The sequence below is a fragment of the Eptesicus fuscus genome, chromosome 15 (assembly GCF_027574615.1).
Source record: "Eptesicus fuscus isolate TK198812 chromosome 15, DD_ASM_mEF_20220401, whole genome shotgun sequence".
Classification (NCBI taxonomy): domain Eukaryota; kingdom Metazoa; phylum Chordata; class Mammalia; order Chiroptera; family Vespertilionidae; genus Eptesicus; species Eptesicus fuscus.
In genome coordinates this window covers 75813284-75830248 of record NC_072487.1, presented here as the reverse complement: position 1 = coordinate 75830248, position 16965 = coordinate 75813284, and the positions used below count along the sequence as shown (strand labels likewise).

Genomic DNA, 16965 nt, shown 5'->3' with positions numbered 1-16965 from the left:
TGGGGGCCCCTTCACTCGCTGCAGCCCCGGCCCCGGGCTCTGCCCACGCAGCGAGCACTCCATCAACACGGGATGAGCGCTTCCCCCAAAGAGCTGGTGGGAGAGAACCACGTGAAGGCTGACATTTCCATCCGCCTGCTGTTTGTGACAATCGGGTCGCTTCGGCTGAATTTTAATTGGCATTTTAATTCAGCGCAGGAGCTCCTGGTGCCGCCGCAGCCAGGCCCGTTAGGGCAGAAAAGGAACTCCTGGCAAGGCCTGTCTCCTCGCCCCAGCAGGGCTCAGGTCAGCGGGCCTCTGCGGCTCCCTGAGCTCAGCAACTGGTGAGCCCGCAGCCTGGGACCCAGGGCTGCTGCCGAGGATGCTTCAGCGGGGAGGAGGGGCCCAGCCCCGGGAAGCTCAGCGGGCACCTCAGCAGCGGAGTATGCCTGTCCCCGTCTCCCGAATCACTTCTCAATGTCCCTGTGCGGTCAGGGATCTGGTTAGAAGGTGCCTCCTGCCCTAGCTGGTTTGGCTCAGTGGATAGAGCGTCAGCCTGCGGACTGAAGGGTCCCAGGTTCGATTCCAGCCAAGGGCACATGCCTGGGTTTCGGGCTTGATCCCCAGTAGGGGGCATGCAGGAGGCAGCCAATCAATGATTCTCTCTCATCATTGATGCTTCTATCTCTCTCTCCCTCTCCCTTCCTCTCTGAAATCAATAAAAATATATTAAAAGAAAGAAAGAAGAAAGAAAGGAAGAAAGAAGGTGCCTCCTGATTCAGAGGCCGGGTGGGCCCGAGACTCTGCATTTCTAACGAGGGCCCCGGGGGTGGGGAGGCCAGGGTACTGGCTCGGGGCCTCCCAGGAACCTTGTGAGTGGGGACTGTTCCTGAGTCAGGAGAGCAAGAAGCTGGGAAAATTCCTGGGCAGTGGAATGGGAAACCAAGACGAGATAAGGAAACGATTTGAACAGCGCACAGCCGCTGTGTGAATCTCCAGACCTTATCTTCCCCAGCCAAGGACACAGAGCACATGGTTCACACCCCCTCCCTGCACAGGGAACACAGACTCGTCACCCTGGTCGGGAGCTAGAGAACAGAGACCCAGTTAATGCCACTGGCGCCACCGGCCGAACCCACGGATGGATGAAGTCGGGGAACAAGTAACAAAACCCGATAGAGCCAGACGGACCCCAGAAGCAGCGCAGCAGAAAGCCAACCAGAGAACAGCCCACACGCCCCTCCGCGCTCACGCTGAAGCATCAGCAGATTCACACGCACCTGGAAAGCCGATGACTATGCTGCTGAGACCCTCCCCTGAGATTCTCACCCACCGACGAGAGACAAAACCTTCAAGACAAAGGATCCCAGCTCCGGCTCGCTCCAGAGCACGCCCATGCCTTTTCTTGGGCCTGAACTTTTGACGCTCCTTCTCCTAAACACTAAGGATCCCCCACGAGACTCGCAACCAGGGGAGCAGCGGGCAGCGCAGCTATATCCCCAGCTAAACCCCGGATCCTGCCTCCAAGGCCCCCTTTCTCTCTGACTACAGCCCCGTCTTGGCTCACTTCTTCCCTGTAACATTTCTCAGGAGCCAAAGCAGAGCCCCCCCGCCCCCCCCCCAGGCTCTCCTGCTGCTTCCTCTGCCCTAAGCCCTCCTTTGTTTTACTGTCCCCGGCTAAATGTTCTCTCAACATCACGGGACTCGGGCCGTGAGATCTTCCCTGCACGAAGTCAAGGACCCACACACAATCCTGGCTGGCCCGAGGCAGACCCACTCTGGGCCCTGTCCCCTTTCCAGTGACATTAGTCCCCCCATTTTACAGATGAGGAGACTGAGGCTCAGAGAGGGTAAGTGTTCTGCTCCACGTTGCACAGCTGGTACACAGCAGAGCTGGGGTTTGGGTCCGAGCTTTAACCACGAGGCAGCCTGTCTTCTTGCATCTACCCCAACGCCCTCATCACACCAGGGGGCCCAGAGGGCAACAACCTGGCCCCACCCCCTGATCCCCCGCTCCTGTCTCCAGCCGCACGACCCTCCTCGGGTTTCTGCCATGGCTTTTGGCCCATGGCCTGCTCCCTCAGGCTGCTAAGGTAACAGGAACCGTGTCCACATCTCCCCGAGACCCTGGGGCAGGAGCTGGGAAACAGAGGACTTGCTCCCTAAGCCCAGCTGCGTGGGGCCCTCCCTGAGGCCTCCAGGGTCATTTAGGGCAAACTGGGCCCCCAGGTGCACAGGCAACGGGCTTTTGCAACTTCCGATCACTTCAGCTAAAACGGAGTCGGGACGCGGTTGGAGCGGGGACTCGGGTGACTCTGGACAGACCCCGGTCCGGAGTGCGGGGCGGAGGTCAAGAAGGGTGAGCTGCTGTGGCTTCTAGCTTCACAGCGTGAATGAGCACCTCTGTGTGCCTCGCCCTGTGCCGGCCACTTTACAGCTGACTGTCCGACGTGGCAGCCACGGCCACCTGTGGCTATTTAAGTCAAAAGTCATGAAAATGAAACAAAGTTTAAAATTCCGTTTCTCAGATGTGCGAGTCACCCTGCGAGCGCTCTGTGGACACGGAGGCCCGCGGCCGCCGGGCGGAAGGTCGGCAGACCCACTCCCCGGGCTGCATGCGCTCTGCGGGAGGCGCTGCTGGGGGCACCCCCCCCCCCCCCGGGCTCCGGGTCCACAGCTCGTGCTCTCACACCGTCTCTTTCACCCTCGCAAAGGCCCTGGAGACCCACGGGGCGGGCGGCCTTGCAACTTCAGGGGGGTGGGAGCGGGCAGCGCAGCTATATCCCCGGCTAAACCCTGGATCCTGCCTCCAAAAGCCACAGAGGGAGGGAGCAAGGCCCCGAGCCGGGGACCCGGAAGGAGCCAGCACACGCAGGTTCTGGTCTGGGCCTCCCACCACGCGAGCCCCTCCCCAGGCCTCAGTTTCCCCAGCCCCACAGGAAGGGGCCAGGTGAGGTGGTGGTTGTCCCCTGGCTCCCAGGAGCCACGGGCTCTGACACGGGAGGCCAGAAGGGCCCTCTGTCTGCCTGAGCGCCCTCTTCCACCAAGTTCGTCATCAGGTGCCCACGAAAGGTCTAGACCCGTGATGGCGAACCTATGACACGCGTGTCAGCACTGACACGCATAGCCATTTCTGATGACACGCGGCCGCATGCCGAGGATGAAACATTTGCTGCTCCTGAGGATGACACATTTGCGAAATAATGTTTTTTTCCTCAAAGTGACACACTACCCGAGTTATGCTCAGTTTTTTGGCGAAGTTTGACACACCAAGCTCAAAAGGCTGCCCATCACTGGTCTAGACACAACAAAGGCTTCTGTTGTTTAAAATCTGAAAGCCAGCCCGGCCGGCGGGGCTCCGTGGTTGAGCGTTGACCTCTGAACCAGGAGGTCATGGTTCGATTCCCAGTCACGGCCCATGCCTGGGTTGTGGGCTCGATCCCCAGTGTGGGGCGTGCAGGAGGCAGCCGATCCATGATTCTCTCTCATCATTGGTGTTTCTCTCTCTCTCTCACTCTCCCTTCCTCTCTGAAATCAGTAAAATATATTTTAATAAAAATAAATAATAAAATCTGAAAACCCTGGGACCTCATGGGTCTCCGTGTCCTGCCGCTTTAGACTTTCCTGTGGTCCCTGGAGGCCGTGTCCCGCCCGCAGCCCAGTCCCAACCTCCTACCCTGGACCCCCAGCCTCACACCCTCCCCTTCCACCCCCGCCCTCCCAGCCCCGCTCCGCTCCGACCTGCAGCGCGGGGCTCTCCTCGAAGTTGTAGGCGCTGGGCCGGCCCTCCAGGGTGGAGAAGGCCACGTTGCCCCCGCTCAGCGGGGAGATGTCGCTGAACTCGGAGGTGCAGAAGGCCACGCGCTCGTCCTGGCCGGGCCGCAGGTAGTGGCCGTCGGGCCGGCCGTAGGTCTTCCCGCAGGAGGCGCTGTAGAACTGGTAGGGCTCCCATGGGCCGCCCGCTCGGCCGCGCTTGTAGATGGCGAAGCTCTCGGGGCGGCTGGTGTGGAACTTCAGGCGCACGTAGGTGATCTCGTAAGCTTTCCCTGCAGCGGAAGACACCCCAGCCTTAACACAGGCCTCCCAGGCCGCTCTATCCCTCCCACATCTGCCAACGTCACCCCCGGCCCATTGCGGTCCTGCTTCTCTGAGCCTCGGCACACGCCCCTCCTGCAAAGCACCTCCACCGAGCACCCCCCCCGCGGCCCCAGCCAGGCACCCGCCTTGCTCCCCTCCTGGGCCACTGACCACTCCCGGCACCTGGAAGCCCCCACCGGGAGCCTCAGACTGTGGGACAGTGTTTGGGGATAAAAAGGAACGAAGCACAGACGCTCCTCGACTTACGACGGGGCTACGTCCAGATAAACTCATCGCCAGTCAAAAAGACTGTGAGTCAAAAATGCATTTATGCCCAGCCAGTGTGGCTCAGTGGTTGAGCACCGACCTATGAAGCAGGAGGTCACGGTTCGATTCCCGGTCAGGGCACATGCCCGGGCTGCGGGCTCCATCCCCAGTGTGGGGCGTATAGGAGGCAGCCGATCAATGATTCTCTTTCATCACTGATGTTTCTTTTTTTATTTTAATATATTTTATTGATCTTTTACAGAGAGGAAGGGAGAGGGACAGAGAGTTAGAAACATCCATGAGAGAGAAACATCAATCAGCTGCCTCCTGCACACCCCCTGCTGGGGATGTGCCCGCAACCAAGGTACATGCCCTTGACCAGAATCAAACCTGGGACCCTTCAGTCTGCAGGCTGATGCTCTATCCACTGAGCCAAACCGGTTAGGGCTCATCACTGATGTTCCTATCTCCTTCTCCTTCTCCCTTCCTCTCTGAAATCAATAAAATATATTTTTTTAAAATGCGTTTACTACCCCTAAGCCACCTGCCATTGCAGCTCAGCCTAACGCACCTTAACGTGTTCACGCACTCCCGTTAGCCCGCAGCGGGGCAGTGACCCTGAGTTTCTTCTCAAGAGCCCCTGCCTTCCTCTTTCCACCAGAAGCAGCAGAACGGCACGATGGCACGCAAAACCACAAGACACAGCAGCCGAAAACGCCGGCACCGCCGCACACTGCCGACGCGGGCTACCCCCTCGCGGCCCCGCCCCGCACCACGGGCGTCCCGCCGCCCTTCGCCGCCCCGAGGAAAGAGCGAAACTCGGAACTCGAAGCAGGGCTTCTCCTCCACGCGCGTCTCGTTCGCACCATCGCGAAGCTGGCAAATTGTAAGTCAAACCGTCAAAGGCCGGGGGCCGGCTGTACCGACACACGCTACAACACGGATGAACCTTGACAATATCATGATAAATGACAGAAGCTAATCACGAAAGACGGCCTATTACATATGATGCCACTTATATTAAACTAGAGGCCCGGTGCATGAAATTCGTGCACGGAGAGGGGTTGTACCTCAGCCCAGCCTGTACCCTCTCCAATATGGGACCCCTCGAGGGATGTCTGACTGCCCGTTTAGGCCTGATCCCGGTGGGCAGTCGGATCCCTAAACGGGCAGTCGGACATCCCTCTCACAATCCAGGACTGCTTGCCTGCCTGCCTTCCTGATTGCCCCTAACCACTTCTGCCTGCCAGCCTGATTGCCCCCTAACCCCTCTGCTGCCAGCCTGTTTGCCCCCAACTTCCCTCCTCTGCCGGGCTGGTCACCCCTAACTGCCCTCTCCTGCAGGGTTGATCACCTCCAACTGCCCTCCCTTGCAGGCTGGGTGCCTCCCAACTGCCCTCCCTTGCAGGCCATCTTGTGGTGGCCATCTTGTGTCCACATGGGGGCAGGATCTTTGACCACATGGGGGCAGCTATATTGTGTGTTGCAGTGATGGTCAATCTGCATATTACTCTTTTATTAGATAGGATGTCTCAAGTAGGCAAATCCGTGAAGACAGCAAGTAGATTCGTGGTTGTCACGTGCTGGGGGAGGAGGGGATCCCGGGGTGGGGGTGACGTTAGTGGGTCCAGGGTTTCTTTTCGGGGTGATGAAGATTTTCAAAACCTGGCTGTGGTGATGGGTACACAACCCTGCAGATACACTGAGAGCCACAGAGTTGAGCATTTTAAACGGGTGAATTACATGGTGAATTCGCTCTATCTCCCTAACGCTGTTACATAGTTTTATAAACTGGACCTCACGTCCATCAGGATGGTTATCACTTTATTTTAAAAAGGCAATAAGCGTTGGTGAGGATGTGGAAAAACCGGAACCCTGTGCACTGTTGGTGGGAATGTAAAATGGTACATTTGCAAAGCAAAAGTCTGGTAGTTTCTCAAAAATGTTAAACTAGAAAGACCACAGGATCCAGCAATTCCCCTTCTGGGTCTCCACCCAAAAGAGCGGAGGCCGGGTCCTGAAGAGCTGCCGGCACACCCACGTTCACGGCCGCATCGCTCACCGCACAACCCCAGTGTCCGTCAACAGAGGACGGACCCACGGAATGTGGTCCATCCACCCCACGGGCTGTTCACGTCTCAGCTTCAAAAAGCAGGGAAATGCGGAACCTGCTCCCGTAGGAACGAACCCTGAGGATGAGGTGCCGAGGGAAATCAGCCAGGCCCCAAAAGCCGCACCCGCCCGTTTGCCTGAGGCCCCCCGGGGAGCCCAACGCACAGGACGGGGGAGGCGGTGGGCCGGGGGCTGGGGGAGGGCCTGGGAGTGAGTGTTTGGAGGGGACGGAGCCTCCGCTTGGGGGGATGAGGAGGTTCTGTGGATGGACGGCGGTGACGGCTGCCCAGCCATGTGAGTGCTCTCTTTTTTGTGCTTTTGTGTGTTTGCTTGTTGTTAATCCTCATCCAAGGATGTTTTCCCATTGATTTTTAGAGAGAGTGGAAGGGAGGGGAGAGACAGAAAGAGAGAAACATCCATGTGAGAGAGACACATCGACTGGTTGTCTCCCACGCGTGCCCTGACCAGGGCTAGGGATGGAGCCTGCCACAGAGGTACGTGCCCTTGACCGGAATCGAACCCGGGACCCTTCAGTCCTCAGGCCGACGCTCTAGCCACTGGGCCAAACCGGCTAGGACTGAATGCTCCTTTCTTAATGGCACTCAGCTGGACACCTAAAATTGGTTAAGATGGCAAATTTCATGTTACACATGTTTTACCTCAATGAAAGAAAAATCTGAGTATCTATAAGTATATCTATCTACCTCTGTGCGTGTATATATCCCAGCCCTTTGGAAATGCAGTTTGGTGCCACGGATAAAGAGCCACACCAATGTTCCTGGCCTCTGGCACAAGAGTCCCCGCGCTGGGAATTCGCACACGGGAAGGAACCTAAGTGCATGAACACGGTCCCCGAGGGGGACCCTGGAACCACCAGGGACCCATAAATTAGGGTGTAACTCAGGGATGACGGCAGCCGCTGGCACAGCCGGCAACTGGTCTCCAACGTGCACAGCGTAAGTCAGAACGTGGGATGGAAAAGACACGGGACTCCCCCTTCCGAACCCCCTCATTATACCAACAAGGCCCTAAAGAAGGGGCAGAAAAGAGAAACATCAAACCGGAGGCGTGACTGTCCTCGGGGCAGAGTGGCGTCTTCCCTTCATTGTTCAGCATTTCCCCGATTTTCTCTCATGAAGCCTGTTTTAATTTAAAAGCTGGAGAAAACACATTTTTTAAAAAAATATTTTTTAAGCGACCGGCTTGCCACGTTCGATGTTTTGCAAAGTTCCGTTGCGCGCAGCTTGGCACTGGAACCCACGTCCCCCGGAAGACGCGTGCGCGGTCACGGAGCCAAGGTCGGAGCCAAGGTCGGCGGCCTGGTGGCTGCCGCGGCTCCGGCTCCACGGGGAACCAGGTGGGGGCTTGTCCCAGATGTGCGCTCACGCCCCGGAAAGGAAGCGGGGGGGGGGGGGGGGGGGGGCAGGTCCGCCAGACTCCCCGGTAAACATCTAACAGCCGGAGCCTCCCGCAGGGGCGGGGCGGGGAGGGGAGCTGGAGCCGCTTAAAAGGTAGCTGGCAGCTGGGCGCCTGATCGTGATCGGAAAGAGACAGTCACTGGCATTTCCTGCAAACATCGGGCTGCGTGTCCTCCTCCGCGCCCCGCCCGGAGGTGAGAGAAGGTGCCGGAACATCACAGAGGCTCAGCAGGCACTTTTTGTTGCAAGAGTTCCTTAGAAGAGGCAAGAAAGCAACTTAATCCTCGCTTTGTGATGAAAAGGTTCCTGGGAGCCCCCCCCCCCCCCTCCCCCTCCACACACACACCAAGGTCTTCTAAGCAGCAACAAGAATTAAATTTAATTAAATAAGACCCGGGGGCCGATGGCGCTTCAGGGTGGGGTTGATTCCGGTATGTTCCCAGCAGGAAAGCTGGACCAAAATGTCATCCCCAAATGTAAACGGGGGCCACACTGCGTGATAGAGCACGGATCTGGCATTACCTACCCCCCCTCCCCCCGGCTGCCCAGTATGCTGTTCCCTCTGCCCGGAATGCTGTTCCCTCCACTCCTCACCCGGCTGGCTCCCACACATCCCTGCTCATCCCACCGGTTTAGTGAACTGACCACATGCCCCAGCCTCCGCCTCCGCCTCCGCCGGGTGTAGAACGCCCTCCTCCCACGGACTTCCCTGGCTGAAGGCTACTCATCCTTGAAGTGGGGGGTCTGGGTGCCCCCCTGGCTGTGAACACCCTGTTATGTAAACACTTGCCTATTTCTCCCACTAGTCTTTGACCCCCTGGTTGGGACAAGGGCTGTGAATCCTTCGTGCTGAGCACAGCGCCTGGCGCATAGTAGGTGCTCACTAAGTGCTCGCCGAACGCGTGAGGAGGGCCGAAGCACGATTTGTACTTTCAAGGAGTTTATGATCCAGTGACCACGTTGAGACAGGCAGGCCCAACAACATGGCTGACACGGCCACAAGTGTGTCTGCAAGCCCTGACCCCACACAGCCAGCACTGAGGGAGCACCTACTGTGTGCCAGGCACCTTGCTAAGGGCTTTACGCACACTGTACCTTGAGAGACGTCCCCAAACAGTCCCATCGTTGTGCACGTTTTACTGATGAGGGACTTGCCCAACATCACGCAGAAAACAGCTGAGTCTAGTCAGCGGCAGGCCTGTCTCCCCAAAGTCGCTGCTCTGAACCGGCGCCCCTCCGTCCAGGCTGCCTGGGAAGGGGGTGCTGGTGCCCACGAAGGCGGCCACCCAGCCAGCTCCTCGAGCCCCGTCCTCTCCCGGCAGCTGGGACACAGGGCCCGTCAGGAGTGACAGCGGGACTGTCAGTCACCAAGCCGGGCCGGCCCACATCCGCACAGCCGGGCAGAGGAGCTCGGCACAGGGAGGCTTATTTTGGGAGAATGGAAACCAAACAAAGCCCTTTAATTGGAGCCATCTGGGGAGCACGGCCTGGGGGTGGGGCTGGAGGGGCAGGGCGGGGAGCCGAGCTGGGAGTGCGTGGGTAGGCTGCCCGGCCCGCCTCGGGCATTAGAACCAGGTGGAGAGAGCTGCTGCTGGCCGACAGGGCGGGCACAGCAGGGCCCTCAGCTCTACCATCTGCCGCCACGGCTCCCGTCCTCCTCTCCCGCCTAGCTCTTGGCAGGTTAGGTGACGGGGAACCCCCATGACCACAGTGCCAGGCACCGGGAGAGCCTGGCTGGAGCAGGGCTGGGCCCATCACACTTCTCTCATCTTTGGGCTGAGAGTCTAAACCCCAAATGTGGATCAAGAGTATCAAGCCTACTGTCTAACCTGGAGAGTGAACAGACTTTATCTGACACTAGAGGCCCGGTGCATGGAAATTCATGCACTGGAGGGGGGGTTCCCTCAGCCCGGCCTGCCCCCTCTCACAGTCGGGGAGCCCTCAGGGGCAGGAGGCGACCCGGTGATCAGGGGAAGGCGACGCCCCCATCACACCTCTGCTGCTGCCACTGCCAGCAGTGCAAGCCTTGGCCGGCCCTGGTTACCTGAGCCTCGGGCAGCCCTGGGCAGCTGGGGGGCTAAGGGGACTGGGGGACTCTGGAGGCAGACGCGCGATGCTGTTGGACCCACCTGGGCGCGGGCCCGGCCGTGCCGTGCACCTGCCACCCCAGTGGGGCTGAGGGGACTGGGCACCGCCATCTTGTGGCTGTGGGCACTGCCATCTTTGAGGGTGTGGCAGTCAAATAGCATATTCCCTCCTTATTGGCTGTGGGTGCCGCCATCTTTGTGAAGGCGTGATGGTCAATTAGCATATTCCTCTTTATCAGATAGGATTATTGCCCAGGGCTTTGCGTTAAGAAGGATTCTGGGGTCCGGTCTGAACTGAGACGTGACTGAAATATACAAACGACAAGTTTGCAAACAGAGATGGCAGGACTTTCAAGACCCTTCCAATAAATCAGGGAACTGAGGAGGGGCGAGGGAACGCAGAGGAGGGCAAACACAAAGGACATTCCAGAGAGTGAGCTAGTGATCTGGTCAGTGAGGAAGTCAACGGGCAGAGAAAGAGTCACAGTGACCCCTGAGCTCTTACTGCAGCACCTGGAGCGACGAGGGGAGGGGAGGGTGCCGCGCTTTTTCATTTTAAAAGCCCAGCATACAAGTCGCCGTGTTAACCATTGTAAGTGCACAGGTCACCGGCATCAAGTACATTCACACAGTTGTGCAACCACTGCCCTCACCCGCCTCCAGAACTCCCTTAATCTTCCCCAAATGAAACTACCAATTTCACGACAACTCCCCCAACCCCAGGCCCCGGCCCCCACCATTCTACCTTCTCTGTCTATGATTTGGACTCTTCTAGGGGCATCATCTATAATAGCCTAAGCGACCGTTACGGCAGAACAACCAGAACGACCGGTCGCTATGATGCACACTGACCACCAGGGGGCAGATGCTCGATGCAGGAGCTGCCCGCCCCCCGCCCCCCGGGTGGTCAGTGCGCTCACACAGGGGGAGCGCCGCTCAGCCAGAAGCTGGGTTCATGGCTGGCGAGCGCAGCTGCCACGGCATCGGGAGCCTCTCTCAGCAGCCACAGCAGGCACAGCGGGCTGGGGTGAGCGCGAGCTGCCCGGCACCCAGCCCCGATCCGGTGCTGCTTGGCGCACTGCTACATCCCAAGGGGTCCCAGACTGCGAGAGGGCGCAGGCCGGGCTAAGGGGCCCCCCCTTTCACCCCTGTGCACGAATGTTGTGCACTGGGCCTCTGGTATAAGTACATCATACCGTATTTGTCCTCCTGTGCCTGGCTTACTTCACTCGGCATCCTGTCCGTGCCGTGGCAGGCGTCAGGATCTCCTTTCTCTGAAGGCTGAGTGAGAGTCCATTGTATGAAGAGCCCACACTTTGCGTGTTCATTCTCCAGTGGACACTGGGGCGCGTCCACTCTTTGGCTATTGTGCACAGTACTGCTACGAACAGGGGTGCCTTGACTTTTGGACCCTAAGTTTGAGGTCGTGTGTGACGTCCAAGGATGCTCAGATTACCTGGTCGAGGGCTCAGGTGGGAGACTGGGCGAGAAGTGCAGGTGGCGTCCCGAACGCCGACCACAATCCCAACAGGCAAGTCAGGGGCGTGGGCTGGGGAGGAGGCCGCTGGCGGCAGGCTGGCATGGAGATGGGGGAGCAGGGGGAGGGAGGAGGGGGGAGTGGCTGGAGCTGGGGGCGCAGGAGCCGGCAGGGCCAGGAGGAGGGCCCTTGGGAAGGCCACGGCTTAGGAGAGTGGGTGTGCCTGGAAGGCTAGGGAGCCGTTCACTCACACGCGTGTTCACTCACTCCCTGTTCCCAGGGAAAGTGCCGCGGTGACATGCTGGGGTTCATATCTCGGCTCCATCACTGACCAGCTCTGCGGCCTTGGCCACATACCTAACCTCCCCCCGATTAACCGGGTAAGCGACTTAAAAGCAGTGACTCAGTTTCCCCATTTTTACAACGGGCATAACAATAATAGGCTTTCATAAGTACATGCCTGCAAAGCACGTAGAACAGTCCCAGGCATGTAGCATGCACATGATCAAATGTTAGCTGTTACGCCATTCATTGGCCAGGCCAACATTCACGGGGCACCACTGCGCGGGGGGCCGGCCCTGGGCGCTGGGGTCCAGCCGTGAAAACAGGCATTCCCTCCGCAGCTCGGGGCGTGACCGACACACACAAACCCGAACCACCATGCAGCACAGTCCCGACGGTGACGGGGAAGGGTGAGGGGCTGCAGGAACGCACAGGCTGGCCCTCTCCCAATCCAGGGGGGCTTCCCGGAGGAGGTCACCCCTAAACGGGGTGGGGCAGACAGCACCGTCCACAGTTGCGTCAGCAGGGCTTGGTGCAGAGACAGGCACACAGGCGGCCTCCCTTGCTTACGAAGGAGCTATGGGTTGTCCAGAAGGAAGCGGGAAGAGACACTCTACAGCCAAGTGCGATCACATGTGCAAAGAGCAGGAGGAGAGACCCTTCCCAGCCCCGTGAAGGGCAGCTGGCTGCAGCCCGAGCGGGGGAGGGAGTGGGGGTGGGTAGGGGGGTCCGGAGGTGTCTGCATCCTTCCTGGCCTTCCCCCTTCAGCAACGCCTGGGTCAGTCCTGGCGGCCGGAGCCGGCTGGGCCCTGAGGGTCAAGGGGGGGGGGCTGCTTCTGAGGGTGGAGGCTGACCAGGACCGCTGTCCTGACCTCCAGACCTGCCTGGGGCCCCGCATTCCAGCCAGAACCCCAGGGAGCAGGAAGGAGGACTTGGCCCCCCAGCGCCGGGCTCAGCCAACGCAAACAGGGCCACCCACTCGACAGGAAGACGCCGCGGAGCCAAAGCTCAGGAGACCCAGCCGGCCTCGGGCCCCTCGGGGGCCTCCCGCTGGCCAGCCCCACCGGGCGGGTCCCATTGTTGCCTCTCAGCCTCCCGGCCTCCGGGCTGTCCCCTGACCTGAGATGTCCTTCATGCTCAGGCCGCCTCCTGCCATCCTTCAGATCCCGGCAGGGCCCTTCACCCTGGCGTGTCCCCGGAGCATAAATCCCGTCACATTCCTGGCCAGCCTGTCCTCGGAGGCCGGACGCCACAGCCTCCGGAGATGCCTGGATGGGTGCGGGGAGCAGCCACCTGCGCTGGGGCAGTGGGGGCCGGCTGGGGGCGGGCAGGCAGGAACCCACCCACCTTCCTCCTGCAACGCCCCCTTCTCTGGGGCTCGGGACGCATCTGCTCAGAGACCAGAGACTCGAGAGTCTTCCTGTCACTGCTGGGGGTCCCCAGGAATCCAAGAAAGTGGACAAAGATCCCCCCAAGATCCCCCCAACCCCGGCCAAACGCAAAGCTGGACCCCCTCGCCTGTGACTGCCCGGGACGTGTGTCATTCCCAGGTGCAGGGCAGTGGGGAGGGCCCCGGCGTCTGCCGGGTATGGCCGTGTGACCCTGATTTCACCCTCAGCGCCTCAGTTTCCCTGCTATGGAAGAACAAATTGTGCTGGATTTGGGGTGCCGGCTCAGCGGGGTTCTCAGCATGTGGTGAGAGCCCCCTGATTCATGCCTGTTGCCGCTGATGACCATCCACCTTCCCCCCAACCCCCACCCGCCACCAGGTCCCAGCCCGCCTCTTCCGTGGCCTCAGCGAAGGGCCAGGAGCCGTCAGACCCGCCGCTGCCTTTCATCCCCGACAGGAAGGCTCAGCGGCAGCCGGATCGGGAACAGATGTCTGAGCCGAGGGGCTGGGAAAGCAGCGACCTCCACCAGGGGGCTGGCCGCGGCCTCTCCTCCCTGCCCCTCACCCGCTCCCCCAAGGAGAGGCCAGCGGCACCCGCTCTCCCTCCCCCAGCAGAGCGGCAGGGAGAGGCCACCTCGCCTGACGACAGGGCCTCGCTGGGAACGTGGTGACTTCCCCAGACCTCTTCTTCCCCCGGTGTTACGCAACCACGGCTTCGCCTGGAGCAAACCGAAGGCCCACGGGACCCGAAGTGGGCCAACTCCGCGAGTGTGTCTCAATCCCTTCGGAGGCCCCCCAGGGAACCTCAGCCTGAGCTGCTCTCAGCAGAGCGACGTGGGTCACACGCAAGGACTGTCACCGCTCCGGGAGCACCCGGCCGACCGCCCTGAGCTCAGGAGCCCGCATGAGTGCCGGGAGGCGGCAACTCTTATCCCCATTTCACAGAGAGGAGACCGAGGCACGGGAGGGGCGCTGGCTGTGCGGGGCCTGAGCTGTGTGATTTGTACCCTCTTCTGACCCCCGGAAGCACAGACGGAGGAGGTGACATTGTCCTTCATTCATTCATTCACTCATTCATTCTCGTTCCCTGTCCACATGCTGATGCTGTGATCATGGTGGAAGAACACGGGTGCAGGGTGAGGTTCGCTGGTGTGCGCGCACACGGGGGTGAGTGAGGGTAAGGCCTGGCTCGGTGCGGGGCTCAGCCGCAGGTCCCCTGGTTCCGAAGGGCTGGGACTCCCCACCGCTCAGCGTTCCAGGCCGAGTCCAAGGAGGCCACACCGCCAAGCACAGGCCGGGCCCACAGCCAGCGAGGGGGAGATGGAACTGCCCCCACATCCAGGCACCGCCCCGCCCCCCCCCCCCACCTTGGTGGTTCCGCCGACACATGTAACACGTCAGCTAAACCCGCATGCTCTGTCATGGAACAGCCTGTCTCCCTCACACCTCCCATCCTGTCCCAGATTCCTTCCCCTGTGGCCTTGGGGTCCTGCCAGGCCCATCCAGCCACCCCCTCCCCCCCCAACCTTCCTCCCCCGTTGGTTTCCTGTCGCCCTGTCTGGGTAGAGACCACGCCCATCTAGAAGTCCCACCTCGAGGTCCCGACAGGCTAAGGGAAGGGGACAAGGCCCAGAGAATGGAGCTTCTTGGGGGTCGCAGCCAGCACCGCATGCTCTGCTGACGGGGGCCCAGCGCCCCCCACCTCACTTGAATGTCACCGCCCCAAGGCACTGCCCCAGGGCTAGGAAGAGCCCGCTCCATCGACAAAGCTCATGTCAAGGACGTTTTGCTTTGACCTTGGATATACTGCACACAGATGTTCACATCCAGACTGCACTTAGCAGCTGTGTGCCGTTGGGCAAAACACTTAACCTCTCTGAGCCTCACTGTTTTCGTCTGAAAAATGGGGATGCAATCCCATAACCCCTCCTCCAAACCGCTTGGGTCCAGATGTGTTTTGCAATTCCAAACTTTTCAGAGTTTAGAGAGATAAGCCCGCACTCTGGGGCCACAGGCTGTACTCTAAGGAGATTTCAGCAGCAAAATGTATGAATATTCACTCTAAGCTGAACACACAAGGTCTATCAATAGCCTCAGGTCACCCTGAGCAGCCAAAATAAGTTATAAAAATGCTTGGGGAGGTTTTGGACCCGCAGATAAGGAAGTGGGGCCAGTGGAAACACCCCCTCCCCGAAAAGGCTGGGGAGGCAGCAGCAGGTCCCGTACCTCAGGGCCGGGAGGTCCCAGATTGGGCTGGGCTTGGAGGGGGGAGGGGCACTCCCGGTCCCGCAGTGAGGGAGGCCCCGGAGCAAAGGGCTGGGTCCAGACTCTGGGTCCTGAATCCCAGGGATCTAGGCTCCCGCCCCTTGGCCTGGGTGGGTGCAGGGGGCCGGGGCAGAGCAGAGAAGCCATGCCACCCGGTCCAGCTCCCCACCAGCAGCATGAAGCCCGGCTCCTGCTCAGAGGGCCGGACCTTCCCGGGGCAGGGACTCACCCAGGCCCCGAAGGGGATAGAAGCCCCAAGATGAGGCTCCTGCCTTAGGGGGCAGACCAGTTCACCCCCACAACCGCCATCCCCGGGCACCCAGATGCGCTCCTCTGTAAAGGGCTCCGCGGAGACTTCCGGCCCCTCCAAAGCTCATGTCAAGGCCTCCAGCCCCAGGTAGCACCCACGCCTATCCTTCCAGCTCCGGGGCTCCCCAGCTGGGTCTGGGGCCACCGGCTGCACTCAGTGAGATTTCAGCCGCCCCCACCCATAGCGGGGTTTTACCGCCAACCCAGGGGCGCAGCAGCGGGGCCCGTGGCCCGCGATGGGGTGGGGACAGAGGTGGATGGCGGTGGTGCCTGGAGCCCCGCTTACCCAGGCGCAGAGTGATGTTGACCGAGGTGGGGTACTGCACCCCGAAGGCCATGGACGGGCTCTGCCACCAGGTGCTGTCGTCCTGGCTGTGGAAGTCGGTGAGGTAGGAGGCGTTGTGGTGGCGCTGGGGGTCCGCAGCGTCGCAGCGCTGGCACGGCGCCCCGGCGCCCCCCTGCGCGCCCAGGTGCGGGCAGAAGTCCTCGGGGGGCCGGCCGCACGTGTGCGAGGCCTCGGCGAGCCGGCCGAACGCCGCGTTCTCGAACTCGGGCAGGCAGCGCTGCGGGCGCCCCGCGCCGTCGTAACACGCGCCCATCCCCGCGCCGGCCGCCCGCGGCGCCAGCAGCGCCAGGCCCAGCAGGAGCGCGGCCGCCATGGTCCCCGCACCGACGCCCTGCGCCCTGCGCTCCCGGCCGTGCGCGCCCGGCTCTCCGGCGGCTCAGCCCGGTGGGCGCAGACCGAGCGGGGCGCCAGGGCCCTCCTCCCCTGGCGGGCGGGACCGCGGCCGGGTGGGGAGGGACCGACGGCGGGGACAGCACCGCTCAGCCCCTTGGCGCTGACCCCACCTGGCGGACGCTCCCGGGAGTGCCCGGCTTCGGAGCAGCCCCGGTGGCCCTTCCCTGGCCCTGGATGGGGAAGGGGGGCGGGGGGGGGCGTCCCTGGGCGGCGGGGGATGGGGGGGGCGTCCCTAGCCTCGAGCTTGGTCAGGGTACAGCTTCCTTGTCGCTGTTGTGAGTTTCAATGGCTGCGCCCCTGTCCCTGTTTGGTCCTGAGATAGAAGGGGACCTCGGCCTTCGCCGTGCACACACCTCTTTCCGGCAGGAAGAGGGACGGTTCCTCCCGCTCCCACGGCTCCGGCAGCTCTGAGAAGGGCTTCTGCTGCCGGTCCCTCTCTGCTCTCAAAGCAAAGAGATTCCAACCTGGTGTTTGTGACCCAAGGAGGTACCTGGTCCATCGCAAACATCACTGAGAGGCCTCCCAGTCGATGCCTCTTCTCTCCCGTCATTAAAGTTAGTAAA

General features: G+C 60.9%; 1 protein-coding gene across 1 annotated transcript in view; it reads right to left on the bottom strand.

The window, feature by feature from the left end:
- Positions 1 to 16322, bottom strand: part of LAMC3 (laminin subunit gamma 3) — a 54737-nt gene extending 38415 nt beyond the window's left edge. Inside the window, exons 1-2 of the mRNA XM_054727131.1 lie at positions 15950 to 16322; positions 3721 to 4025 (exon numbers count right to left, since the gene is read on the bottom strand). Coding sequence (XP_054583106.1) covers positions 3721 to 4025; positions 15950 to 16322 — 678 coding nt within the window. The remainder of the gene's footprint in view (positions 1 to 3720; positions 4026 to 15949) is intronic.
- Between the last annotated feature and the right edge of the window lie 643 nt (positions 16323 to 16965).